The sequence below is a fragment of the Nymphaea colorata genome, chromosome 4 (genome assembly GCF_008831285.2).
Source record: "Nymphaea colorata isolate Beijing-Zhang1983 chromosome 4, ASM883128v2, whole genome shotgun sequence".
In the NCBI taxonomy this organism is placed as follows: Eukaryota; Viridiplantae; Streptophyta; class Magnoliopsida; order Nymphaeales; family Nymphaeaceae; genus Nymphaea; species Nymphaea colorata.
In genome coordinates, this window is record NC_045141.1 from 22,430,239 (window position 1) to 22,458,108 (window position 27,870).

The 27,870-nt window shown below is 41.9% G+C and overlaps 5 protein-coding genes across 5 annotated transcripts; 2 read left to right on the forward strand and 3 right to left on the reverse strand.

The window, feature by feature from the left end:
* Positions 1 to 25: 25 nt before the first annotated feature.
* Positions 26 to 1,790, reverse strand: LOC116253343 (uncharacterized). The gene is made up of 3 exons (XM_031628120.2): positions 1,149 to 1,790; positions 602 to 774; positions 26 to 507 (listed from the first exon to the last, which is right to left on the reverse strand). Exons 1-3 carry the CDS (start codon positions 1,716 to 1,718, stop codon positions 402 to 404), a joined length of 849 nt encoding a protein of 282 aa, XP_031483980.1. The 5' UTR covers positions 1,719 to 1,790; the 3' UTR covers positions 26 to 401.
* Positions 1,791 to 10,153: 8,363 nt separating this feature from the next.
* On the forward strand, positions 10,154 to 15,340 carry LOC116253745 (probable xyloglucan endotransglucosylase/hydrolase protein 30). Its single transcript, XM_031628726.2, has 4 exons — positions 10,154 to 10,536; positions 10,732 to 10,832; positions 12,422 to 12,630; positions 14,548 to 15,340. The coding sequence occupies exons 1-4, from the start codon at positions 10,323 to 10,325 to the stop codon at positions 15,059 to 15,061; spliced, it is 1,038 nt and encodes a 345-aa protein (XP_031484586.1). The 5' UTR covers positions 10,154 to 10,322; the 3' UTR covers positions 15,062 to 15,340.
* Positions 15,341 to 17,327: 1,987 nt separating this feature from the next.
* Positions 17,328 to 18,086, reverse strand: LOC116253252 (probable CCR4-associated factor 1 homolog 10). Its single transcript, XM_031628016.1, has one exon. It carries the CDS (start codon positions 18,084 to 18,086, stop codon positions 17,328 to 17,330), a length of 759 nt encoding a protein of 252 aa, XP_031483876.1.
* Positions 18,087 to 19,492: 1,406 nt separating this feature from the next.
* On the reverse strand, positions 19,493 to 24,864 carry LOC116253588 (TOM1-like protein 1). The gene is made up of 4 exons (XM_031628491.2): positions 24,709 to 24,864; positions 23,576 to 24,156; positions 23,094 to 23,348; positions 19,493 to 20,099 (listed from the first exon to the last, which is right to left on the reverse strand). The coding sequence occupies exons 2-4, from the start codon at positions 24,092 to 24,094 to the stop codon at positions 19,698 to 19,700; spliced, it is 1,176 nt and encodes a 391-aa protein (XP_031484351.1). The 5' UTR covers positions 24,095 to 24,156; positions 24,709 to 24,864; the 3' UTR covers positions 19,493 to 19,697.
* A 1,651-nt stretch (positions 24,865 to 26,515) lies between these two features.
* On the forward strand, positions 26,516 to 27,220 carry LOC116253253 (FAS1 domain-containing protein SELMODRAFT_448915-like). The gene has a single exon (XM_031628017.1). It carries the CDS (start codon positions 26,516 to 26,518, stop codon positions 27,218 to 27,220), a length of 705 nt encoding a protein of 234 aa, XP_031483877.1.
* The last annotated feature ends 650 nt before the right edge of the window (positions 27,221 to 27,870 follow it).

Sequence of the window (27,870 nt, forward strand, 5' to 3'; positions counted from 1 at the left end):
GAGGAGAAGGAAAGATTAGTACAGGTTGATTCAGATTAGCTGCTCATAAATTAGTTCATTATAGCAAAAAGAACAAGGTCAGTGGGTCATAATACTGGAAGCAGAGCAGCGATTGGAGTACACACTGTACATTTATACAACTGAGCTTCACTGCTCGCTCCTCCTATTAGAAAGATCAGAAGCAAAAGTATACACTATTGAACTCTACTTATTATCCTCGCGTTATCGACTATGTTACTCTTCATATGATACAAAACTAGAGCTTAGCCTTGGGCAGCACACTAGTGCACTCGTTCGGTAAGGGGCGAAGGGATCGGGAACGGGAGTGGTACTAGCTGCTAGCTGCTAATGGTGGTGAAGAAATCGCGGGCAGCAGAAGCAGCAGCAGCGCTTCATTTTTGTCAATAAGCTGCAACGAGTGGCGATGACTCCATCCCCTTCTCTAATGTTGCTTCTTCTCCTTCTTCAGCATCCCATAGGAAGTGAGCGTATGAACCCAGCACATAGCTGCATTAACGTTGCAAAATAAGAGTTAGATCATATAACTCTCTCTCTCTCTCTAGGAAGACAAGCACAAAAGACATGAAGATATTAACATTACCAATCATCTGGTGCTGCTCTTATAGCTTGACCAAAGTAGGACTCGGCTCTTTTCTCGTCTCTGTAGATGTCCCAGATCAAGTTCGCGTACAGAGACAGCACCTCCCCATCGCCTGGACTCGCTAAGATCGCTCTTTCGTAACACTCTTCGGCTTTTGCTGCATCCTTTTCGACCTGTACATAGATATTCACATAACAATTAGAAGAGGAAACCAAAAAAGAACTAATGACATCAATTTCCCCTTAAATTATGAAGCAACTAATTACGAAGTATAGGCACAAAATTCAACTAGTTCCATTGATCCGAATTCCGATCATTGTAGAACCTCTTTCGGGGTGGATTTCCAAGTTCAGTACCAAAAAAAAACATCTATGATGGACTAAATTTCATGTTCTTCACGCTAATAAGGAAGACCACGGAAGAGAGGTTCTGGTTTCCCTTACAGGGGAAGAATGAAGGCAATCAAAACCGGATAATCATAAACAGAAGCAGTTATCGCCCAGCAGGAGATTGCAAATGGATAGAAACGAGAACGAGTTCAACGAACCTCGTGCAAGTATTTCCCATAGTTCATCAGCAAAAGAGGATTCCCAGGGTTCGCCTTCAGCATTTCTTTATAATACTCTCCGATCCTACTTCCATCGGCTCCTCCGCCACTAGACGACCCGCTCCCTTCACCTCTTCCTCCATCCCCGCCGCCCGTCTTCCTTCCTTTCCCACTCCCTCCACCGCCAAAGCCCAATTCTTCTGTCGACGCCCTTTCCGTCACCCCCTCGGAGACGTTCCAGATTCTCCTCCCGATCATCAGTGCGCCCTCTCCTTCCTCCTCGTCTAAAATCCTCACACTCCTCTCACGACCCTCCCGGCGAGGCCTGCTAGACTCCGCCTGCTTCAAGCCGTACTTGACACAAGAATCCCCCCACCCAGGGAGATCGACATCGGCTTCCGACCTGGTCCGCCTTAGGGCGGGACAGTCGAAACGCAGGGGATTCCGGGGCGAAGCGGAGAAGGATACTCCTTCGCCGGGACCATGACCGGTATGTATTCTCGGCGAGCCGGAGCCGATGGAAGGTAGTAGGGTCTGGCCGGAACCAGTCCTCCACAGGATCGCTTTCATGGCTGCCTCGAGATCTTTGGTGAACGGTGAAAAGTTATCAGGAAAGACGAAAAATCTCCGAAAAGGTGAGGCCGCCCTCTCCTGCCATTTATAGTCCCACCCTTTCTTCTCCCGCCCGGACGGAGCCTTTAACGCCGTCATGGAGCTTCTCCGTCCACGTGGCAGTGAGGGAACGTGAGGTCGATGACGTGGCTTCTTTTGATTCGAAACTACTCCATGCAGACTAGGTCCCCATGAATATGGAAAACGCCTTCCTCGCATCGCATTCTTTTTTCCTACAATGCCCACGATTGGTGCTCTGGTTCAACGACTGTGCCACCCACTAACTTACGATCGCCTCCATACAAGATTCCGGGTCTGAACGATAATTAAATCCACGACCTTGTTTCTATTTTTCGTATCGTCTTAACTACATCTCTCAAGCTCAACATAAATTGAGGGAAAAAGAAAAAGAATAAAAGGGAAGAAAATTTTAAGTAAAAGCTGACCGTCTCAGTTGTGCTTGTACTTTTAAGATCCCAAACTTCTCATCCACGCCACTCCTGGGTCGGTCTAAAACGTGATGAGTGGATTTGGATCGATCGCAAGGGCCGGGTATGGCAATGGCGTAATATGCACGGGATCTGAGGGTGGTTTCGGTGCACGGCGACTCATTTGCGGAGAAGTCCAAACCGCGTGCCTTCTTTTACGAAACCCGCGGGCTCCCGTCTATTTTCGGGATCATGGGTTTGGGGAAAACCATGTGCAAGTTATACTGTTTTCTTTTCTAGTATATCTCCAAGAACAACAAGTAATTTTTATTCTTCAAAAATTTTTAGTAGATAAAAGAAACTATAATATATGTGGACTCAATGGGACTATAGTTGGTCCATTTGTATTTTGATTTTGGTAAGTGCTATGTTTTTTTATTCTTTACTTTGAAGGCGACTCACTACACAAAAAACCCCGAAAGCAAAGAAAATAAACCCAAGACCTCGAAAGCAAAGAAAGTAGCGTAAGCAATTACCTACAACGTAGCTCTGTCACTGATCCTCAAAGTTGGGAGACTACGCGACCAAGTTCGGCCTGGTTATACCAAGCCAACCTTGCTCGTGCAGCGAGTGAGTCAAGGTCAGCGCCCAACTCGAAGCAAGTTGACTTACCTGCAATTAAAACGTCTTCGGTCGGAGTCCCTTAGCTTAGCTCTGGACTTTTGAGTTGTATATATGGAGTGCAAAAGTGGATTTGCCATTCGCCAAGGCCGACCTTGCTATGCTTGGACCTTGTTTCAATGATCGAAGGTGGTTACAGGTGGTTACATACACAAGCCTGTGAATATATATATATATATATAAAATATAGAGAAGCTCATATATGAAGGCCAAAGTTACACATGTCATGCAGCAGAAACTGTACACAATGCACCCCGGTGTATATAACCACCTCCTTGTTAGTGTTTTGGAATTATTTGGATAGGACAAATGGACGGGTGGTAAAGCATCTGCATCCCCTGAATTAAAACTCGGGTTTTATGCAATACCATGAGCGGAATAACTGGTTGGGAAAGAGACATGGAAGTCGCCCTCCAAGGCCAGCTACTTAATCGGTGTCATACTTTTCCTTGGACGAATTAGAAGAAGAAACCAGAAGAAAAGAGAACAAGAACAAGAAGCACAAGGGAAAAAAAATCAATTTGGCATTTGCGCTCCAGGCCAGATATGGCACCTGAACTTAGTTAGCGTTTGGCCTCTGTGAGTATAGCGTTGCTCACGTTTAACCAAGTCAGGATGAGCTTGCCTAAACCACAAGCTACTCAACTCCATTCCAGACATATGTGGCTTAAGATGAAAGATTCAAGGAGTGGGCGAGGTGGGTAGTTAAAGCCATGGCGGTCGAGCCCATGAACATGGCCCATGCAGGCCCCTCCTTGGCTCCGCCCTGGCATGGCATGGATTTGGTGAAGAATTACACCAAGTTGGTGAAGCTCAATGTTTTTGCTTGTGAAAGTTAAGGAGCTTTTCGTTTGATGTCTTAGAGTTTCGATTTTGGATTCAAAATTCCAGAATCAAATTGTCACCTCAATCTGGAATTACATGGAAGAGAAATTTCACTTCCACTTGAGCTTGATAAATATTGAATTTTGATTCTAGAATTACAAATGACTTGTTTCACAAAAAGAAAAGTAAAATTCTAGAATTGATGAATTAACGACTTCATAATTCTAGAGCCATAATTTCATCCCGAGGGTGGGTTCACAATTCTAGAATTTTTATTTTTGAATGAAGTTATAATTCCCAGAATCAAAATTCTTTGTTTTGATAACCTAAGTCTCATTTTTAAAGAACGAGAATCATGATCATGATCGTAAGATTTCATTGATTCCAAGTGAATCAAACGCCCCCTTAGTGTTTCAACATTTTTCCCTCTTCTTCGGAGAGTAATACTATTGCATCAGCATTGTTAGAGGTCTAATAATGTGCATAAACATATATTTTATGTTCTAAACTTAGCCAAGTGTGTTTTAACTTGCACAAACTTAACCAGACTTGCTCGAGCTGGCTCAACTCGTTCAACAAGTGAAATTTCACTAGTAATTCAACATTGATTCAATCAGCTTGTGAGTTGAAACCCAGCTACTTGACTCTCATGTAAAACCCTAGCAATAGGAGCAAGTTCATGAACATATGTTTTGAGTATTTTGACCATGCTTGGGCAAGTTCTAAGCATGCTTATCGAAGAGCTGAGACCTTCATATCACTTCAAATCCATATCAATAATCGCATTTGTATTGAACTTGCAAGAAGACATGAATAACAAGGATTGGCCCACAAAATGCCACTTGAACGGCTCTAGATGCTCCAATCACGTGACAGGAAATTTTTGTCAGATTTCGCCTGTAATTGGACGAAAGAAATGTTGACATTTGTCACAATGGGATTGACAATAGAAGTATGATTGGCAATTATAAACGAGCAGAGTTGAACCCGAGCTTGGCCAGCTCGAACTCGAGTTGAGCATCTTATAGCAAGCTCGAGCTTGACTCGACTACACAAAATCGAGCAAGAACTCGACTCGTTTATCACATTTAACTCGTTTAGCATTGACTCGTGTAAGCATTAACTTGTTTAATCGTGTAATCATTAACTCGAGTAAGTGAAAAAATTGTTTTTACCTTAAAAGTTAAAACCGTTGATTCGCTGAACCAGTTTTTACAATATTATATAGAGTACCGGCACGAGTCGAGTAGAGTATAAACGAGTCGAGTTCCTGAAACTCGAACTCGACTCGTTTATCATTTCAAGTATATTTGTAAGCTCGAACTTGACTCATCTATAAATGAGTCGAGCACGAGCCGAGTTTTTTCGAGCGAGTTCGAGTCAAGCCTGAGTTAGCTCGGCTCATTGTGCAGCCCTAAGTATAAATGGATGGGCAATTCAAATGGAGTTTGAATCTGATTGAGCAGTAAACGGATCCGTTCCAAGTTTTGACCAGCGATGCAGCCGGGTTGGACATGGCTGACATTCAGTCTGATCTTATCGGGTCAAGTCGAGTCTGATTTCCCAAGATCGAACATCAACGCCACTAGGTTAAGATCCACATCCACATAATCTCGGGTTTAGATTCCTATCAGATTTCACGGTCGATTCGGACCTGGGCCTGAAATTCCTGTTCTGAATACTGAATGCTGAAAACTAATCCAGTTACTATGTGCATCCTATTGCCCAACCTCATAGTGACACAACCCTCAGTTGGATTGAAATGGATAAACCAGTTCCAGTGGCAGTCGAACTCAAAGTTGGATTCTTGGGGAAGCAAGATGGGTGTTTCATCCTACCACCCAAGAAAAGATGTACATCCATGGTACCATGTTTGTTTTTGGTGTCGGGGGGTGTCATCTGCCACATGCTTCAACTTGTGCATGAATATCCTTCCCCCCCCCCCCCCCCCCCCCCCTCGCTCATTTCGCAGCGCAAGGTGGCTAATACCCTTGACAGTACTTGAATAGGAAACTGGTCGCCTATTAGCCCTGACTGAAGCCGTTGCACCAACCATCTTGGGAATGAATTCCAAAGTTTTACCAATAATCTTGTGAGGACATGTCAAAGACTCAAAGATGCTAAACACTATACATGCCGCTATGCCAATGGGGTGAGAACGTTCTAATAGCTGGTTTACATTGAACCTCGAGAGTGAGAAAGACGGGCTTTGGCTCTCATTTAGACGGTAGAAAGTGATTCAAATCGACAGATCAATCAACCTTGAGCTATTTCACCTCTACCCATAAAATTGTACATTACCCAAAGGCTAGAAATGAGCAAACTAATTCAAGAGTTCCGCTGATTGAACCAAGCTGATTGCTTGACGCTACTTTGTTGATGGAGGGAAGAAGAAGAACATGTCCTTAGAGATAGAAACTGTCGCGTGAATTCAGATGGAGTTCATCAGCCTGATCTCATGATTAACACAAGCTTGAGCTCCATTTTCCTAGCTCAGTGTGAGCTGCTGTCTTAAGCTGAGTTTGGGCAGCCTCCCCCGAACTTAATAGACCTCGAATAGGCACAGTATTGCTACAAAGGGCATAGCCTAGCTGGTTGAGTTAAGGACATGTGAAGTCTCTAGTTTGATTTGCATGTGTCCTACACCTCCAAAACTTAAGTGGTGGGAAATGGTGGCTAAGTTGATGGTTTGTCATTCTACTGATGAAAAAAACACATAGATGGTTTCCTGTTATTTAATACAAAACTTGCGATTGATGACAAGAACTCAGGCTACCAATGCATAATGAAGGATCATTTAATATCAGAGCTAACCCATAATTGGAAATAAGGGTAACATTTTTTTCTAATTAATTATGAGAATAAGCCATTGACAAGTTCATTAGTGCTCATTGCCTACTTTAGTCCATGTTACATCTATCAATGAACGTTCTTTATCTACGGTCTTTCTTTCAGCCCGAATTCATTCATTTTCAATTGAGTGATCAGTCTGGTCTTGTTCCGCTTGTAAGCCGCTCTTTTGTGCTGCTGGCGGCGTGGGCAGGTCGGTGCGCAAAGATTTGAAGCAGGGGCTGACGGACAAGAAGGATAGTACTCGCTCGGTTCGACTAGAGTCAGTCCCTTGATCCCGATTTCCTGAATGTTATGGAAAAGTCAGGACTAATTTCTTGAAAGGTGAGGATTCTAGAAACCTCCGTCGTTATGAGATAAGGAATCGTAGGTTAGGAATCGGGATGGGTTCCCAACTTTGAATGGCATGTACGCTGACCTTGACTTTGAAATTGGCTCGTGACGTGAACGGTTCACTTTGCGAGTGTTTTGTGGGCTTTGCGAATCTCACGAGGTCAACAAAATGGCATGAATGCATAATTAAGAAGCTAATATCAATTTGTTATGTTTCTTTGTAATGGGAGGAGATGAGGTCAGGCAGGCGAGCGCACTTGGACTTGTGTCTGAACTCAAGGCAGGGAGAAATCTCAAATCTCTAAGCGGTCAAAATCCAGTGTTTGCTTGTAATCCTAACATAAAGGCAATTTCAGGTCAGCCTTGGATCTGAGATTCGATACTACTATCAAATGCAACCTGAAGATCACTTTTTTCCTATCAAATCTGTGGAACTCCAGTTAAGAGAGTATGTCTGAGACAGGAACCGTTTCATCAGAACCGCGTGGAATGTGAATTACTTTCATGACTTGTTCATTCTTTAAGAAAAGAATCCCAATCTGTCTTGCAATCCATATATATCACAAGTTACCAAGACTTTGAAAGCTGCAGCACTCAAACATGGCTGTTCTGAGAAAGGTGCAACTCTCTTAGACCGTTAGACGGTGTTTGATACCCTGAATCTTAAGTCTAAAGTCTGATCCACTGTGAAATCCAACTTAAATGCATTGGGTTGAAGATGCAAAAACTACAAATGCAAACCATATAAACCTTCAAATAAAAGGTCTAAAATACTCGTTAAGAAAATGAAGATCTAAAATCCTTGGATCTAAGTGCCCAATATCAGAAACAAAAAGACCTCGATTCTGAGATCCGAAGCAACAATGAAGCATTCTCTTTTAAGCATCGTCTGTCGGCCTACCTCGAACCCCAACTCTCGAAGATCTTAAGAGTCTCTCAATTTCTTGCCTGTTGAAACTGTCAACAAAACTCAGCCGCTGCCATTAGCGGCGGAGAAACCACGGGCGTTCGGTCCTCCTTCCATTTTCACGAACCAAAGAATTTGAATGTCCAAGTTTTTTCTGGGAAATTGCTTATGGTTCTGCCTCTGTCGATCAAGTCACGGCCGAATATAGTTCTGCCAATCAGGGGCCGAACCAAGGTCCGAACAGTAATTCATAAATATTGCAAGAGGGCCGGTTGGTGCAGTCCCCAACAACCGTCCATGCCTAATTCCAAGGGAAGGTGCAAATATTTATTTAATGGAAAAAAGGTTTTATTAATGGAATATTAGATTATTTTCTCCTCACTTTTTGGCCTTTCTTTTGTTTTTTTTATTGCGACTTTTTCACCGCAATCTTATCTCTACATCTTTTTTTCTCTGTCTCTTGATTCTCACGGAAACGGAAATGCAAGTCTTAATCATGAGGCGGCCTCCCCGTCAACAACGTAAGGTAAGGGTCCCCTCCAACGCCGTTTTCCTCTCCGTTGACGATTCCCCTTGGCCGTTTTCCGTTGGACCGTAAATGTGTCGGGTGGTTTTTGGCAATGTAGTTAAAGGATGAAAATAACAAATATTTATGAAAATATAAGTCTTTTGTGCTTGCTTTTTTCTTTTTTTCTTTTTTTAGATAGAGCTGTACACAAGCCGACTTGAACGAGCTCGATCAGCTCGATTCGACTTACATATTGCTTGCCTTGAGCTCGGCTCGAGCTCGAGTCGAGCTGACTACAAGGTTAGTTCGAGCTACATTCAATGATAGATCGAGTCACAACACGTGCACGACTCATTTAAACTCTTTTATTAAAATTATAAAAAAGAGAAAGTATAACTTAAAATAAACGAGATTACTTCAGTTTAACCAAGTCGAGCTCATGTAACTCGATCCTGACTCGAGTATCAACGAATCGATATCGAATTGAATAAGATTCGAGTTTGAGTGGAATTGACTCATTGTATACTCAACGTTTAATTAAGGTCATCTATGAACTAATTTTTAAAATGTATGAAAATATATAAAAAGTTATAGAAATTTGATGTCTAAAATCGATTTTATAAGTTGAAAATCTAAAACACTTGATTTTTAAAACTTTATTAAACATAATTAATATATATGATCTTCGAGAATATTTATTGGAGTTGAAAAGAGGAGGATATGAGTTAAATTAAAACATGAACACTCAAAGAAAAATGATACTAAAACGATTGTGATGATTATTATTGATTGTGATGGAAGCACCAGAGGACTGGCATATCGAACCAAGATCTGGATCTGAACCACCAGATCGGTTGGCAGGGACCGTTGAAACCTGAGGGCTGAGGTTCAGTCATGACCTTGGACCCGATATTCTCGTTACTCCTCCATGGCGTTCCTCGTTTGGGGAACGAGGGGTTCCATCCATACATCCGTAAACAACGGGGCGAGGTTTTAGTCGCCAGCCCAGCATCGGTGTCTTAAGGGACGCGGTTTCATGGAGCGAGCCGGGAAAGAACTGAATCCCCTGATGCAAATGTCCATACTAACCTTGTCCAGGACAGTAGTTCCTACTCTCCCGCTTTTCTGGTCCAACGAGATTTTAAGTTAGGAACCTCAAACTACCATATCCATCCATTTCCTTTATATTTTGACCTGGATCTCATTACATGATGAATCTAAGCAAGATCCACCTTCCTCTTCCATCTCAATTCCTAACTAAATGTCCTCTTTTAATTAATTTTTGAAATCCGATTTGTTTATTCAGGTGTGAAGACAAAAAAAAAAAAAAAAAAAAGTCGATTTGTTAAAAAGTTGGGTTTTGTTCCAGACTCAATTTCAACCATCTTTCCTCCAAAACAACTTTTAACATCTTTCTGAACTGTATTGACATGAGTTCTTTTAAGACGCATTATATGTATTGAGCAGATCAAGAGATGCACCACAAGGATATGAAACATCATACAATTAAGTGGCACACCTAAAACGTATAAAATACTAAAAACTTAGAATAATTGCATCTAACCCACATGGTTTAGGGTGGTGAACCCATTGCTAAGCTAAGCACGAGGAGAGATCAAAACCGGTCCAACAATACTTTGGAACCTGGATGGAAAGCGGGAAGGACACGGTGGTCCTACAAAAGCGCGGACATTCGGTGGTCCGGTGGTGGGCATTTTCGTCTTTTTAGAGCAACGGCGAACGGGCGTTAAGACCGAAGAGATTACGGGCGCCCGAAGGCCACGTTGGTCATTTTTGGCGTCGTAACCAACATTTTGGTCTAAGAAAGAAAATCCCCAACGAATAAAAGGGAAAGACGGGAGCTGGTGGATTCCAGGTCACATTTCTCCTCCTTCTCCTCTCTCTCTTTCTCTCTCTCTTTCGTATATCAGGAGAGAGCGAAGCGGCGAGAGGAGACGTCGTGAGAGAGGAGAGAGAAGCCAACGAACCTGAACCGCTTGCAACGTAAGAGAGAAGGAGAAACCTCCGCCATGGCCGCCCTTGCCTTCCCAGGCGGCGGCACGGCGTCCTTCGCCGTCGCTTGGCTCGTCCTCGTTTCGCTCTCGTCCCTCTCCCTGGCTGCTGTGCCCTTCAACGTCTCGACGCTCGTCTTCGACGACGTCTACGCCCCGCTGTTCGGCGACCACAACATCCACCGCTCCGACGACGGGAAGTCCGTCCGCCTCCTCCTCGACCGATACACTGGTAAGCAGCCACCATCCGTCCGCTAACGGAATTCTGTTTGCGGCGATGATGACGGACGAAACAAGGAAAAAAGCGAAAACGAAGAATGTTTATCGTCTCGTCGTCGTAAAAATTTTTCTCGTTTTGCTTTTTTCTTTTCGTGGAAGGAAGGACGGGGGAGAGACTTCTGATCGTCGTGTATCTTGTTGTGTGCAGGGTCGGGTTTCATATCACAGGACTTGTACCATCACGGGCTCTTCAGCGCGTCGATCAAGCTGCCCTCGGAATACACCGCCGGCGTCGTTGTCGCCTTCTACGTAATGCCTGTTCCAACCTCCCTTTCTCTCTCTCTCTCTCTCTCTCTCTCTCTCTCTCTCTCTGATGCGATTCAACCTGAATTGAAGCAGTGGCTTCTTTTACGAAGCTTTGCAAGCTTAAGTTGATTGAGTTCCTAAATCTTTGGCGTTCTTCAAACATTTTGAAATTTTGTGTTTCGTCGGAAGAAGAATTTTCTTATTTCTTTGGAATTTGGATTCTTTCTCGTGTCTTTCTTCAAACGTTACGAAGCTTTGGAATTTTCTTACTCTGGATTTCTTCTTTATCGTGTATTATCTTGAAAATGATCTTAAGAATTGAACTTTTGGACGTCTTCCTGAAGAACGATACACCGAAATTCAGATTTCCGAATCCAAATTTCGGTGTTTCCTTTTCTTTGCGGTCGAGCCTCACTGGAGGTCAAGGTTCTCTCAGTTCCTTCCTTCTCCTACAAGCTTTTCTTCCTCTTCCTTTTCTTCCCGTTAGGCACAAGTTACTCTTCATCTCTTTGTCGTAATTTAAAATATTTCGAAAGAATTTTTTTTTTTTCCTTTTTCTTGAATTTTATCCCGGTTTCTTCGTTCAGGTTCGCATTTACGTCAATATCAATATCCTGCTTTGGACTTTTCTGTTTTCTCCACCTTTTTTTAGCAAAGAAAATCTTCATTTTTCTCGTTTGGGCGGTCAAGGTTATCTAGGTACTTTCTTCCACAGTTCTCTGTCTCTCCCTCAATTTAGGAGCTTCTCATAACCAAATTTAAACAACAATCCCCGGAATTTCTGCCGGCTTCTTTAAGCGATCGACCGGAATTCTCTAGGTCCCGTTGGTTTGTGTGGCTGGAAAAATCTCTGACCGTTGTTCGATCACCTGAAATAGTTTTTTCGTTTCCAAACATCGCTCTTCAGGGGGCACCAACGAAATTATTCGTGCAAATTTCTCCCATTTTCTCAAAAATAGAAGGCGCGAACCGACGCGTTCTTTTCCGGATTGGGCAAAAGGTCAGGTGCCACCCAAACGCGATCTGGCCATGCAATGAAAACCATAATGACTAAATTAACCTTGGATGACTGCATGTGTTTACGCCGGGTATTTTCCCCAGATGGTCTTGGACGTTTACGTCATTTCCCAAGGGGTCGGTCTCGGTCTCGCTGCGGGTAATACTCGATCCAATTTTATGGGGAAATCGTCCTCGTCTGATAGTGATACAAATGAAAACGTTACGGGTATATTCTTTCTGGATCAAACCCACCTTCAACTTATTGGATCTCTATGTGGATCTGCCTCACATCTCTCTAATTGCTCGGTCACGGCCTCCTTGACCAGGCAATAAGACATCATCAATCCGGGCTCGCACAAGCGCCTGGGTCCAAACTCGAGCCTTTTCAATGGGTTGCATTGAATACGAACGGCTGTTGCGTTCATGCACTAGGACTGTCGATTTACAAAGCTTTCTTTCTTAAATGAATTGACTGGAGCAGCTGATAAATACCAAATGGAGTTGATTTACGTTTCCTATTACGAAGCAGATTAATGATGCGAATTACTTGGGCTGATTATGGAGCCAATTTGGGTTTATTGTCATGAATGCAGACCTCAAACGGCGACGTCTTCGAGAAGACGCACGACGAGTTGGACTTCGAGTTCCTGGGCAACATTCGAGGCAAGGAGTGGAGGGTTCAGACCAATGTGTACGGGAACGGCAGCACATCCCGCGGAAGGGAAGAGCGGTACCTCTTATGGTTCGACCCCTCCAAAGAGTTCCACCAGTACAGCATCCTCTGGACCACCAAGACCATAATGTAAGTTCTCAGGCTCCCTCTCCCGTTTGTCCATGGTTCCCCATGGACGCGACGGTCCAGAGTCACGGGGTGTCCCGTGATTGTCCCCATGTCGACCAGTATAGTAGTATCTAATTGGTTCTGGAAGTTCGGGTCCGAAAGACATGGTGTCCGGTCTGAAAGGTCCACGACCCCGTCTATTTTAGGCCTGCACCGTTTCGGTTGGCTGACCGGTTCCGATGCCCACTCGTGGTGGCGCACAAATATCTCCTACTGAGGTCTGGTTCCCAGCGTAGGTGACTGATTGTGACCCAGCCAAACGCCGGCAAGTGAACCGGACTGAAACAGGAGTTTTTGTTTTTCCGGTTTGGGCTCATTTAGAGGTTGAATTCGAGTTTTCTTTGTTCAGCAAAATGCGACCAAGTTCTTCAAAATATACCAACATTTTATCTCGCCTTTGATGGACGCCGTGAGCTGGACCGTCTTCCTGTTGGATGGAGAACGACGCGTTCTCCACGGAAGATGGGCCCCAACTTACCTACCCTGGCGTTATTGGAACTTGACCGGAGTTTCTGGGGTTTCAGGTTTCTACCTGTTTCACTGCCACAGCGAAGAAATTTTGTGCCGAAAGCAATTATTTTACAACACTTTTCAGACGCTGAGGTCTGATGGATATACTACAGAGTCACCTCGCTTTGATAGTATTAGTTTTTTACCAATTTCTTTGACTCGACTTTTTGTACCGGTTAACTGCACCTTTTTCTTTCTCAGCTTGCTCTTTTACTTGTTCACCAGTGAAATTTGCTCATGGTTTTTGAATTTCTTATTCAACGATTTCTGCCAGATTGTCAGAAAAAAAAGGAACGGCACATTGAGTGCGTTTAGGAGACTTGAAAAATGAAGGGAATTAAGAAATCCCTAGTTTCCAATGCCTATTTCTCAACAAATAGTTCATGCATGGAGATCAAAATGAAGAATTTCACTTTCAATTTTCTCCTGGGATGACGCCGGATTTCCGGTGGGTACCTTGAGGAGATTCTCAATTGCAACTGTCCAAATGGCAAATGCAGCCAATGTGGAATTCGGTGATGCAAGCTGGTATCGATCCCACCAGCGTGTTGAAAGTTGAAACTCTTTCACTCGCATGCCAGTGGGCGTGATCGCCTTTTTTCTTATTCCATCTTTTGTTCTCTCCATATTTTTATTATTTTCCTTCTAACCAAATTCAACCGCAGACAAAGGAACTAAACCGCTTTTCTGCCTGTTTGGTTCCTCCCATACATCGAGGCCCCACTCTCCGCATAGTGATCTAGCGAATATTATTGGTTTCACTTTAGCAGGGTGCTGCCGGGATTGTCTTTATATGTTCCTTTGACTAGCAGTTGCTTGTTGAATTATAAAAATGAAATGTTGTCCTTGTTTATGTCCAAAAATGTGGCTTTGTTAATAACCAGTTTCGGCAATCTTTAGTTTGTTTAATGGCAAGTTTGTAGAGAGCAGTTTGAAAAAGATCTAATGGAATCCTATTTAATAATTTTCTTTTCTTTGTAAGAAGTCCTGCGCATTTGATGCGGCCTACGGTAGTTAATTGAACCTATTGCACATGAGTCCAGTTCTATTGGTCCAAAAAAGTCGAGTTTTCCTTTACAAAGAAGATAATGCCTGCCTTTAACCATTTTCTTATCCTACTAGTGGATTCTTCTTTCAACTGGATGATGTTGAAGGGTTCCCTTTTATAAAGTTTCATATTACCCTTGCCTTCCAATGCAAACTACAGCAGTGAATTATTGTTGTTATTATCTCTGTGGCTAAACTACTTGCTCATGCATTGGAGATAAGATTACACGCTCTGTTATTTGCATGTTTTTCAATGAATCATCCTCATAACACACTTGATAATTGTGTCCGCCACTCAACTCTGCTCCCTGAAACTTGCAGCTTCTACATAGACGACGTACCCATCAGAGAGGTTGTGAGGACTCCGGCGATGGGAGGGGACTACCCATCGAAGCCGATGGCGTTGTACGCCACCATCTGGGACGGGTCGACCTGGGCGACTTCCGGCGGCCGGTATAAGGCCAACTACAAGTACGCGCCCTTCGTCTCCGAGTTTTCCGACCTCATCCTCGAGGGCTGCTCTGTAGACCCAATCCAGCAGGTATCAGAGAGGTGCGATGAGCACGAATCAAGGCTCGCCACCGAGGAATACGCAGTCATGACACCACAGAAGAGGGCCGCAATGCAGAGGTTCCGGCAGAGGTACATGACTTACTCCCACTGCTATGACCGAGCTCGGTACCCGACCCCCATGCCGGAGTGCGTGTTCATCCCTGAGGAGAAGGAGAGGTTCAAGAACACCGGCCACTTGAAATTCAGTCCCGGCCACAAGCGCCACCACAAGCGGCGGAGCAGCACTCCGACAATGAAGTCCGACAAACAAGCTTATGTATAAGAAGTGATAACCAGGGAGGGGGAAACAGCCTTTTCTTCTTTGTTCTATAAAATTCACCCTCCCCACGAAAAAAGTGAGAGTATACGAACAATTTTATTGATTCTTTTGGGCACTTTTCTGCTTCTTTTCTTTTCAACCTACCTGTTAGAGACCCTATGACAACTCTTGATCCGTCCTTTCTCACCCCTCCGCCTCATAGTGCCGCCCCAACTTACTCTGGTGTATTGTTCCTTCTTGTACTATTTTCAATAGAGAAACGTACATTAATATGTTGTATCACATCTTCGGCTTCTCACCGGCGCATCACTACCGTCATCCGAACTTCAACTTTGTCAGAAAACTCTTGCAAGTTGTGCCTTTGTGTGTCGTAAGCACTAAAAATACTCCAAAATGAAATTTGGAACTTCGTTGGCGAATCTACGGTCATAGTTATGGTTCTTTTGCCACATAGACGAGAGAGAGAGAGAGAGAGAGAGAGAGAGAAGGGGAAGGAACTACAGAATTCATTTCGAAGAGGCTCATGAATTGTCACATCATTCATTTGAGAGAGATAGAGAGAGAAAGACTTCTTGGCAACTTTTCGATTTCATATACATAAGTTGGCAATTAGCTGGGATCATTTAAGGGGCGGCCTCATCTATTACTACTACTGAGCTGTCCATGGTCGCAGACATCTAGCTTTAGCTTGCATCCACATTTTAGACCAAACCCATTTGCAGAATGGTTCCAAATGGTCCAGACCTAGGCACTAAGGCGGTTTGACCATCCTGTTTTGCTAGTGCCAAACTCAATTTCAACTCCACTTGGGATGTATTCAGCTGTCCCTACATCCCAAATTCCTCACTTCAATGCACCCACACACCTGTAAAGAAACCAAAGGAGAAAAAAAAGAGTCCACAAATGGAGCCGCGTGACCAACTGGCTGTTGTTGCCTGTCAAGATCAGATCATGAAACTTGATTCGGTAAAGTTGTAAGAATTTTCTTGGCTTCCTTTTTGGAGGAGTTGCAAGTCTCCCTTAACTCATTTAATTAAAAAGCAAAAGAACATTAGTCTGTGCAGTTTCGTTCAACTTGACTTGGATTACGATTGCATGTGTTCAAAGAATGTCACAAAGGTGATCTCCTATTTGAAAATGGTTCACTGAAAAGCCTGACCCGTATATGTAAATTAGAACATTTAGGCTTGCTTTTAGAATTACCAAGGAACAGCTGCCTTTAAAATGAAAATTTTTTTCTCTGTCTTTCTTTCCTTCTGGAAGAATAGAAAGCCCTGGCTGACACTCTCTCTCTACCCCACTTAAGAAAAGCTTCTCTTTTCAAACTTGGGAAAGTGAATGGCAAGGTTGCTGGAAAATTCTGCTGACATTCTCTTATACCCAACTAAGAAAAGTTTTATTTTTCACACTTGAGAAAGTTAATGACAAGGATTGATCCCCTAGGGGAGGAGTGGCGCAGTGGAGTGAGATATATTATCAGAACTGGGCAAGAGTTGACTGAAGTTTTATTGCGCTTTTCTTGTATAAAAAATCAAGAAAATAAATCAATCTTGAGTTATCTCAACAAAATTTGGATTGCTTGTTATTAGTTAAAGGTGAGTTTAGAAGAAATGTGGTCTGATGTCTATGGGCAAATATCGTTCCATGCGGTAGAGGAAGTCATTGTGAGGGCTTCACCAGCAAGAATACAAAATTTTCACAAATCCTTCTTCTCAATCTACTACTGGGTCAGATACAGATACGTCTGATCACCAATCCGATTTTGATTCTGTTTAAATAGATTCGGTAAAGAAATTGTGCCAGAAAAAATGTGCCACCCATTTCAAGAAATTCAAGAATGTGGTTAATGTCCTCCATCGTGTTTGAATTGCGAATGGAAGGTCGATTCGAGAGAGAGTGTGTGTTAGACGTCAATCCAACCCCATAAAATTTCGTAATTCAAAACTACTACTCCCCTCCTACCAAAGGTTTCTTTCCTCCCTCTTGCAATGAATGCCAAAGAATCATACATCCACGCAGAGAAGCAGACGTCGCTCTTTTTCGTTTGCGATTCACGAAGAAACTCGGAAATTTGAAATTTAAGAGGAGAAGAAAGATGCTAACAAGATTTACAAGAAGTTATCGACTGCGTTACAGCGCCATGAATGAAATTGAAAGAAGGCGGAGCAAAAGAAGAAAGAAGCATCAACGAATCAGATCCAACGAGGCACCAATCTTCTGCATGCATCCGTGGTGATGTACGTAGCAGAAGAAACAACAAGAAGGTGCATCAAACTCGCTCTCCTTCCCTGCAGAAACCAAAGATCACGTTGGCCTGATCCTCCGGCAACTCGCCGCCGAACTTCTCCGTCATCGCCTTCAAGAACACACGCAGCGCCAGCAGACCGTCGGACGCCGCTCCGTAAGGAGGTCCAGTTTCTCTGCCCACCCCCATCGCCTTCGCCACTCGATCGAGCTTCCCTCGGGCTTTAGAGAGCCCCGGCGTTGCGGCCACCACGTGCATGACGTCGTAGAACGTGGGGAAGTACATCTTTACCTTCGCAAACAAGTCCTGGCGCTCCGGCGGCAGTTCAATGCCGGTGATCAGCTTGACGAGGCTGCCGAAGTCGAGGCCTCCCTTGAACACAACCCAGCAGTGGCGGCTTTTCCTGAGAGAGCCGGTGGCGAAGAGCCCGATGATAAAGTCGGCGGGGTTGATCCCCCTGTCATCGGTGACGTGCACCCTGAGGTTGAACTCCCACATGCACGGCTGCCCGGTTTCTTGGCACTTCGGCAGGTTGCCGGAGCCGTCGAAGAGGACGATTCCTATCTGCCTGACAGGAAAGACGTCGAGCACCAGTTGGAGGCGACCGTGGTTGGAGTCGTGGACGGCGGTGCATGACTTGGCTGGGATCTTGTCGCGGTACCGGAAATGCTTGGTGGAGATGGAGATGAAAGGGTAGGAGGGAAGGTGAGATCGGATGATGCTGTTCTCTTTCTGGCGGTTCTCCCTCCACACGCTCTTGATCAGCACTCCAGTGTCGTCCATGGCGGAGACGGAAGAAGCAGCACCACCACACCCCAAGAACCAGAGAGAGGGAGAGAGGAACTAGGTTCTACGATTATGGCCGGCTTGTTCGCTGTTTCCGATCTCGGGTTATGGCGTCAGTTGATAATATTTAGATATAGATAAAAGAAACAGGTATTTTCCAGACCGTGTTCCTCCCATGCAAATACCGGCCACATAGCTAAGGTAATAGACTCTGATTTTTTTTTTATGAATGGTTGAAAACAAGAAAAAAGAAAAGGAAAAAAAATCAATTAATAATAGATAACTTATGGTAGTTTTGGATGATACACTAAAAAAAAAAGTTTATGAAAACTAGTTTTTCAAAAATTAGTTTTTAAATCAATATCAGAAAACTGGTTTGTGTGTTCGGACAACAACAAGATCAAAACACATTTTTTTGTAAATAACCACTATGGCGCCCAAGTTATTGACTCTGTTTCGAAAAATAGGTTTTGTCGAAAATGAGTTTTGACGAAACCCATTTTTCATTATCTGGACATGTCTGAAATGAAATGCTGTTTGGAAAGCAAAAACAAAAAATGGTTTTGGCTATCATCCAAATGCCCCATGTATGTTTTTTTCTTTAGATAAAATCAATACACAAGATCATTCATGTCGGTTCCAACCCCACTGGATTGTCTCAGTATCTGATCAGAACCGAACTGTCTGCAGACGCAGTAAGGAGTTTGTGAGACTAATTGACAATTTCGTTCAAAAAGAAGTGAGTAAAGCATGGAATCTATTTACTGATCTATGGAACTTCTTAGGAATTAATGTAGGAGGCCTATCCTCTACCAGTTTATTTGCGGGGATCTATGGAACTTCTTACGTTTCAGTCCATGGATCATATATTCAATATTTAAATTGTAATGACATATCCATTACCAATTGATTAATATAAACTTGTATGCAGATAAATAAGGGTGTCAAAGGGCCGACACTGATCCAATAGGCAACCTCGATGTGCAAGGAATTTTTATAGCAGCCAGGATTACGCCTCTTCTCCAGTCAATATCACAATTTCCGAATATAGAGATATTTCAAGATAAAGCTTGTTGCGGCTGTTTGCTACCGACTGCCTTAACGACCCTGTCCTAGTTAACGAGTGTTCATTCTTGCATGTGGTGTTCATAACTCTTAATGAATGGGCTGTGGCGCTCATAACTCTCAATGCATGGGAGAGTCCTCTTCATTTAGATTTCTCACAGCACTTCTTTTTCATTTCAACGATTACAACCCTCGAAGAATGTTTGAATCATCTTGGTTTTTTCGCAATCTTTCTGTAAGCTACTTCTCCACTCGTACAGCATGACGTCCTGTCATTTGAGTATAATTTCAACCGGGAAAAAAAAATAGCATAGCAACTTTAGGAGGATATTAAGTCGTTATATAAAGCAGTATCATTATATAACATGTAGGTTCTTCAGTTTCTATTTAATACAAGAGAGGTTCGAATTTCCTATGCATCACATCAATCACGCCAATGTTGTTTTAAGCAACAACATGGACTCCTTCAATCAGAATTATGAAATATCTATGCGCTGGGCAACAGAGAGAGACAGACATCACTAAGGCGTGTGAGAGTATGAATCAGAACGTAATAAGATCATCTTTCTGTTCCTGCTTTTTCTGGCCATGACTCGAGGTTCCACCCTTACCAAATATCATCTCATCCAGGTCGTGCATTAGGTCATTGTCTTCACTCCTGCGTTCATGTGAACCAGCAGGTTTCCTGATCAGGGATTCCTCCTTTCCAGCTAGAACAGAATCTACAGGTTCAACAGATATGGGTATTGTGGCAGGCTCTGGGATGGCTGGAGGAGCAGAGGGCTTCTTCAGCTCTTCAAACTTGGATAAGACCTTTTGGATTTCATCATTCACATTCAAGGCCTCAAAGAGCAAGGCCTCATTGTCCCCAGCTGTCTCCACAATTCTTTGAACAGTGGTTTGAGATCTGCAGCATTGCTCCACCAGCGTAGTTGTCAAGTCATCCTGCACCAGCGATTATATGAAAGACACAAAATTAGGCTAAAAAATAGCCATAACAAGAAGTAGTATCCTCTTAAAGTTTTCAAATTAAGACCAACCCAACAAGCAATCTTGAGGTCAGTCTAATTGCATGAGAACGATCCCTACGTCAAACATACTGGTCCACAAAGGCACAACCCTTTTCTAGTAAACCAGATCATATCAAACTAAATAGCCGATTCATCAGAATCAAATTATTTGTAAAAGGTGCATAATCATCTCTCTCTCTCTCTCCCCCCTCCTCCCCAACGCACCTTTTATATATATATATGGTCAGCAATATTACATTCAGCGTGTAGGATAATGCTGTCACTTAGGGTCTTAACCTTGGTGCACTGCAAACCAACATGAAGTCCTTGTTGCAAGGTATGCATGTCCCTATGTATTTCCTACATGATGCCTTAGCATCAGTGCTTAGTACAACTTCAAATCCAACTGATAGAGCGGAACCCTTCCCTATCACCAGCATCTTTGCAATTATGACCATATAGCTTCAAAACACACCATGCAAAACTTTGAAAACTTTAGCAACAACAGTATACTTGTCCTAAAGAAAAAAAAAGAGAAAAACTTATCCTCAAACTGAAAAAATGAAAGGACAACAGAAATAGAATTCAATAAGGAACAGTAATATTCGATTGATATCTAATTCTTCAAAATTTTTCTCCCATTCTTGAACTTTTGAGTTCTATAAAGTTCTCGATTTGGTTCTCTTTGATTTTTCTTAGTTGATATAGAGAAGTACTTCCTCTATTTCAAATATTAATGATGCTCCTCCCAGGAAGGATCCTGCTCTTTTAGCTTTTAAATTTTCTATAGTATATTTCTGAACTTAACTCTGAGCCATATGTGTGCATTTCTCCCATTGTTTCTTGTATCATTTGTTGTCAAATGTCTTCCTTGTGTCCTTTCTGCTAAATTTAACCTTTTTCAGCACTTTCTACCTTTTCTGTCATGCTTGCATTGATGGAACTTTTATAAAAACTCCTAAGAAGAATTCAAGGCCGAACCGTAAGTTTCCAAGATGACACCAAAAGCCAGTAGGCTACCCTGTGGTTGAAAAGCCGATCAGGACATTTAAAGTCCTTCAGGTGATACCATATCAAATTTGGAAACAAAGTACTGTCATCCATGAGATTGCCATGTACAGTAACCAAATATGTGAAAAGTTACTGTTCACCTGGAGAGAAGTTAGAAACACCCAAATGCCAATAAAGAAGGTCCAGACATTCAATTTTTAACACCACTGCCACCAGAACTTTAAAAAAAAACCATAAAGATGACAAACTAAAAGCTGCTTATGTTTAAAAACCCCTCAAACAATAAATTCAATTTGGAGCTGGAGCTTTCACATGTTAAAGAATGAAATATGGCAGTCTGAAATCAGATGTAGTAGCCATTATCACTTCAATGACTGATTTGACCAAAAGAAAATCAAAAGAAGCAGTAGATCCTCAGCGGAAGTACTTTTACAGGCACACATGGCAGAACTTGCAAAATTGACAAAGCACAGAAAAGTTAATTTGTGATGGTATGCAAGGCCTACAAAAAATAACAATACAAATCAAAGATACAAAAACAAAAGATAAATAAAAAAATTTCAAACAGCCGATCAGCTTCCACAGGGACCAATCCAGGACTTGTTTAGCTACATAATTTTACTTTTAAAATATGCTACAGAAGCTACAACTTTCATGTCCTACTACTTATCATTGTATGACATAAAGAGAGTCATCAATGGATTGTTCAAGCAACTTTATATTTGAAATTGTCAATTAAGTGCATAAAACAAAATGCATCACATATCAGCTACTGGAGAAATATGTAGGTGTGTGGGCAAAATTATGAGTGTACACCAGATATTTATTAACTGATGCAGCATTACTTAATAAACTTAATGGGATGAACTCCAACTCAATGACCGCAAGTAATGTAATACCCCAAGTGTGGGGAACATACCCAAAGCTTCTACCTTAACTTTTCAAGAAGACCAGAGGCTTGAAGCTCCACCTAATGAAGGGAATGCAAGGAGAAACTCATTTCTCATCTGTTGAAGCTTGTTTCATCTAAAATAGAAATTTGACTTTAACTTATTTTTGCTTCATAGTAGATTATTTCAATTTTTACATTGTTTTATGAATCCTTATTTTCTCTCAATACACGCTGTTTTTCTACAAGCACATATGATACTCATATTATAATCATACACTTGATCTCTTGTCAACTTTATCTTTCATTTTATTCATTTTTCATGCTTTTATTTATTTAATTTTTTTGTGCTACATTTTCACTTATATTATTTTTTCTTATATAACTGTTCCCACTTACCATACTGCCTTCCATAACCATTTTATATACTAGAAATTATGGTGTGGCATAGGGCTTACGAATAATACTTAATTGAAGACTTTGAGAAATATTTTAAGGCGTGTACCCATCCTCCGTACAACCTAGTGTCATGGTTCAGAGGCCTTTAAGGCGTGAAATGGGCCTCCGGCAAGGACTGGGATCTATGATACCAACCACCTGAGTCAGTTTAGGCTGGGTCATTATACATATAATATACCAAACTAGAAGAGGCAAGAACCTTAAAACACAACACCATAAATAAATTATCCATAAATAGAATCTATATGAGGCCCACTCTTTAATTTTTACATTTCATGTTAAGCTTAAAAAAGTAAAAAGCCGTGGGACTTCAAATTCTTCCATTATTTAATGCAAAATCAAGTAAAATATGTAATAGCTCCCTGCCACTTCCTACCTTTGCTTGCTAGAATCGATACACTTGGCCAACTAGATTCTCTGGTGCTATGTACCTCAGCTGCTTATGTTCAATTTAAGATGACTTTGTAAACATTTTAAGAATGACAAACAAATAGAGAAAAAAAAAAAACTCCAGCAATATCATAAACCAAAAAATAGCATATATTAGGTCTAAGGACAGATCACAATCACCTTTAGCACATCCTGCTGAGGAGATGAAGATAAAACAGTAGAAAGAAGCTCAATGCTGTTACGTGCAATATCAAATGTTTCCTTTGTTTGTTCAGGAGACAAAATCTGAATAGGATGATCTTCATAAAACTGCTGTGGTGGATAGTTTGGGTTTGCACTTTCATCTTGAATAGAAACTGAACGTGGTGGGGTAAAGATTGGTGCCAGACTCTCATTGTCTCGTCCTGGGAAACGAATGCCCCTGGATTTTAAACTCTGAAACGAACACGAAGATTACGGAAAACAAGAGGATCAACCCCTATTCTGTGATAAGGGAAAACAAAGCCAACAAAGTAAGCAACAAAATTTTCTGCAGTTTCAGGAAAGAGAAGCACAGTCTGTACATTAATTTCATAGCAACATTTGAAATGTACAAAGTCACAGACTGCAAAGACAATAATGAAAACAGTAAATGAACTACTCTTAGTTTGTTGATTATTCACCTTGTAGGTCTCTTCGAATACAGGCAAGTAACGCAGTTGCTCAGTAGATTCACCCCACTGTTCGATCAAAGTCAAAGCTTTGTTTCGATTATTCACAATAGTCTGGGGATCATCAATCATCTTAACCATCTCATCAAGAATTCTCTCAGATGCCACCTCAGAGAATGCCTTCTCGCAGTTCTTAACGCAGGTCTCCAGCAACACGAGAGCCAAATACTGGACCCTGGGATTCTTCAACATGATCCTCTTCTTGATAGCTCGGATAACTTCCTGGCTATTAATCTTCTCGTTGTTCACCATATCGCAGATTTCCAGATTAGATGCCCAATCGGGCCCGTCCATGGTCTCCATTGTCGCCTCCTCAACAATTTTATCTACTTCGTTCTGCCCCTGTAGGAGCTCCTTCACCTTGAAGCTCATGGAGCTCATTCCTTCCGTCACTTTCCTCCCAACCTCAGCACCACTGATCTTCAATTTCTCACCCAAGGCACTCACTTTATCCATCAGGTTATCTCCCATCTTTCCAAAATCTCAGTTCTCGCACTAAATTGGGAAGCAAGAAAAGGAAAACAAACTTTCACCTGCAAAGCCCCAACAGGATTTACTAAATCCATTAAGCTGTCACAGAGTTTTCAAAAACACATTTAATCCAAATACGTCCACAAATGCAAACAGAAAAAATGCAACATGTCTAGGACCCCAGAACCTGCAATGAGCGCACAGAGAGACACCAATGTCTCCCATAAATCTGCTTAAAGGAACAACCTCCGAGAAAATATTTAAATAAATAAATAATCACACATATAAATTTCCAACAGAAAGAACAAGTAATCAAGTGAAAACAGAAGGAGCACAGATCACCAGAACTCCAACAGCCAAGAACCCAAACCCTTTTTGCAAAACCCCACAACCCAAAATACTTCGAACCCCATCGTTAGTACGCCAAGTAAACGACTTCCCACGTAATAATTCTCCTAGCAGCCTCAAAATCAAGAATCAAAATGATGTCTCACAACTTGAGGAACAATACCAATAGTCAGCAAAAAATCAAAAATTGCCCAATTTGTCAAAACAATCAGGAAAACCGAACAACTGAATCCTCTGAAACCCAAGTAAAAAAACGAGACACGTACCTCGATTTTCAATATGAATGTGATGAGGAATATCTGAGGAGCATGAAACAAAAGCAAATATGAAAGACGGAATAAGCGTTGGAAGATTCTTGGCAGTGGTAGTCCTGACGTTAGCTTTGTAGGACTTTTCTTTCATAACTTTCGCTGTTTTAATCGCGAAAGATCACAGCCGTCCGATCGTGCCCATAACGATCTTCCACCGTCCAAACCTTCCTCTCATCAACCGACGGGTTGTTAGAGGGTCGTCTCCTGAAGTCAACGTCGACAAGTTGCTTGGTAAACGGGTTTTTGTCTCTCCCGTAAGGTCCAAATGGATCGATTTAAGTTTCGTATCCGATCCACTGATGATCCAAAACTGGATGTGCTCAACTTGGTTCCCGAAATATTTTTCTTATTTGCTTCTCAAGTATGCCAGCCATTTTGAAGTTCTTTATTATAATGATACAGTTTCTCAAGAAACTTGAAAGTTATTAAATTGAAAATCATATAGAATATTACGCAAGTTGTGAAAGAACAAATTCGTCCCATTGTGCTCGACTTTGTCCTGATTTTCCAGTTTATTCGAAGAAAAAACTGCTCGCTAATCAAAACATAAGGTTAACTTTTCAATTAAAGGTCCTTTTCATGTGTTTTCTAAGCCATACTGTTCACTAATCAATTTCAGCTACCCGTCTTGAATCATAACTGGTCAAGAAAACGATGTTCAAATCCAATCCATATGATGGTTATTGTTTGCTTAAAATTTTTTTTACTACAGTTTACTGATAAAATGCACAAGTCCAGTAGTTCAAAGTAGAATTCAAGACAAAGTAAGTCGTATATTGGGTCGTTGGTGTCTGGTTTAACCAGAAAACAGGTCAGAATTTTTTATTTTCCGTATTCAAAGCCAACATGATTAAATTGAAGATTGGTCTCCAGTATCAGGCTTCAAGTGATCAAATAGTTGCATATTCAGACCAAGTTATCTTTGTACTTTTCATTGTTGACTAAATTATATAGTGTTATTCTCATTCAAGAGAATAATCAAGTATGCTAAACATATATGTTTGATTGGGTGAGTAAGATGAGTATTTCTGCCTATCAAGAAAAACGAAGCCTTATCTTTTCATATATTCTTTCAAGATGCTAAGCTTGTTTTTGGTGCCTTGTGGTGATGCGCCTGTTAATTCATGACCTTTCAATTTTTAGGTGGAAAAGATAGGCGTGAGAATGGAAAACAAGAAAAAAGAAAAAAATGGAAAGAGTAAGTGACAGAGTGAGAGAAAAGAGATATTAAATTTCAGTTTCAAAATAAAATTAGTTGATATATATATATATATATATGTATATATATATATATATATGAGAGAGAGAGAGAGATCCATGCTACTATGTACTACCTTTACCAACCAAAAAGAAAAAGAAGGAAAGAAATTGAATGTGACATGTGAAGCCGCTCTTTCTCCTTTTCCATGTATGAAGTTCATATCACCACATGCGAGGACGAGAAAAATCACAGCATGCGAAGCAATCGTACTCCAAGATGTAAAAGAGGCTAATCTTCTAGGCGTCGTCAATTCGGTTCAAACATCACCAGCATAAGCTCGATATTTACAACTAGGAAAGGAAAAAAAGAGAGAAAAGCTAACGTCTGTAAGCACTTCACGCTTAGCTGCTCACTGATTCATGCCAGCATCATGGCCTTAGTTGGTAGGACACCTAAAATGCATGCTAAGTGTCTCGTTCATCCAACACCACTCAGCGCCTGTGTGGTTCTGGACAATATTAAGCAGGTTTTAAGAGTTTTGAAAGCGTTTTAACTTCATCCATGGCTCCGAACCTCAGCCTGCTTCTGCTAATGGGCATCATAGTGGGTGTGTTTGCTGATGATGAACCACCACAAAGAGTTGATATCTCTGTGGCAATCACAGAAATGCAGGAAGCAAATTACTACACTTTTGTGACTCTGATTCAGATGCTGCAGGACAGTATTCCAGAAAATGCTACATTTCTGATGCCAAGTGACCGGATTCTGGCCAGGGTCCAGGTAAATGAGAATGCCATTTCTGAGTTTGTCAGGAGCCATATGATTCCATCTCCTCTTGTGTATGAACAGCTCAAACGTTTCCCATCGGGATCCTTGATCCCCACGTACTATCCAAGTCACATGCTCAGGATATCTACTCACAACAGAAGAATTTTGCTCAATAATGTCCAAATTGTCCGGCCGAACGTTTGCACTGCAGGCTCCTCCATCAGATGTCATGGAATCAATGGAGTGTTGGTGCATACAAGTGAAAGTGACAGACCCGCCACACCGAACCCACCTAGCACGGCTCCTTCTCCACCATCTCAGACTGCAACTCCAAACATATCACCAGTTCCACCAATGACTCCACCATCTGCAGAAGAAGATGGAGCCCCATCACCCACCATGGAGCCCCAATCGGTGGCCTCGAATCTGATGGTTGGACGAGAACATTTTGTCTCATTTATATCATGTGCGGCGGTTTTCCTCAGTGTGGTCTTTTAAAGTATCAGGCGTTGTAAGTTCCACTTAGTCACAATGTTTTTGTTAAGTGATTGTCTGCTAATCTTGAGAATTTTGGAGAATGCTGCACAGGTTTGGAGAATATTTGACATGTACCTCAGGTTAGTTTTGCTCAAGATGAAGCATTCTGCAACTGACAAGCTGAATTTCCCACAACCAGTTGTTAAATGTGTGGAAATCACATACAAACATCTCTTATCCTGTCACATGCATGCATCTATTTATATGCATGAGAGAGAGAGAATTCAGGTTATTAACACAATTACCTTGGTTATATTTCATCTCTTCCACAAGTTTTTCTTTTTATCATCTTGTTTTCTAAAGAAGCCTTGAAATACACGGTGCTTTCATGTACCAAGTTGATCAAGATGCTCGATCAGCTTCTGCTCTATAACTGCTGAAAAAGAAATGGCGCAAGAGGGCGACAGGAAACCCAAACAACTAATGGAAGCTAGTCCAAGATGGAGATAAGTATGCAATAAAATGATGTATGAAATAGCAAAAGATAAGTACGCAACAAAATGATGTATGAACCAGCAATAAATGAAGTTGCTGAATGGTAGGGTCCAATATGGATGCATTGCATGCTGCAGGATGCAATTTTACTGGAAAAGTTATATTACTCGAAAAGA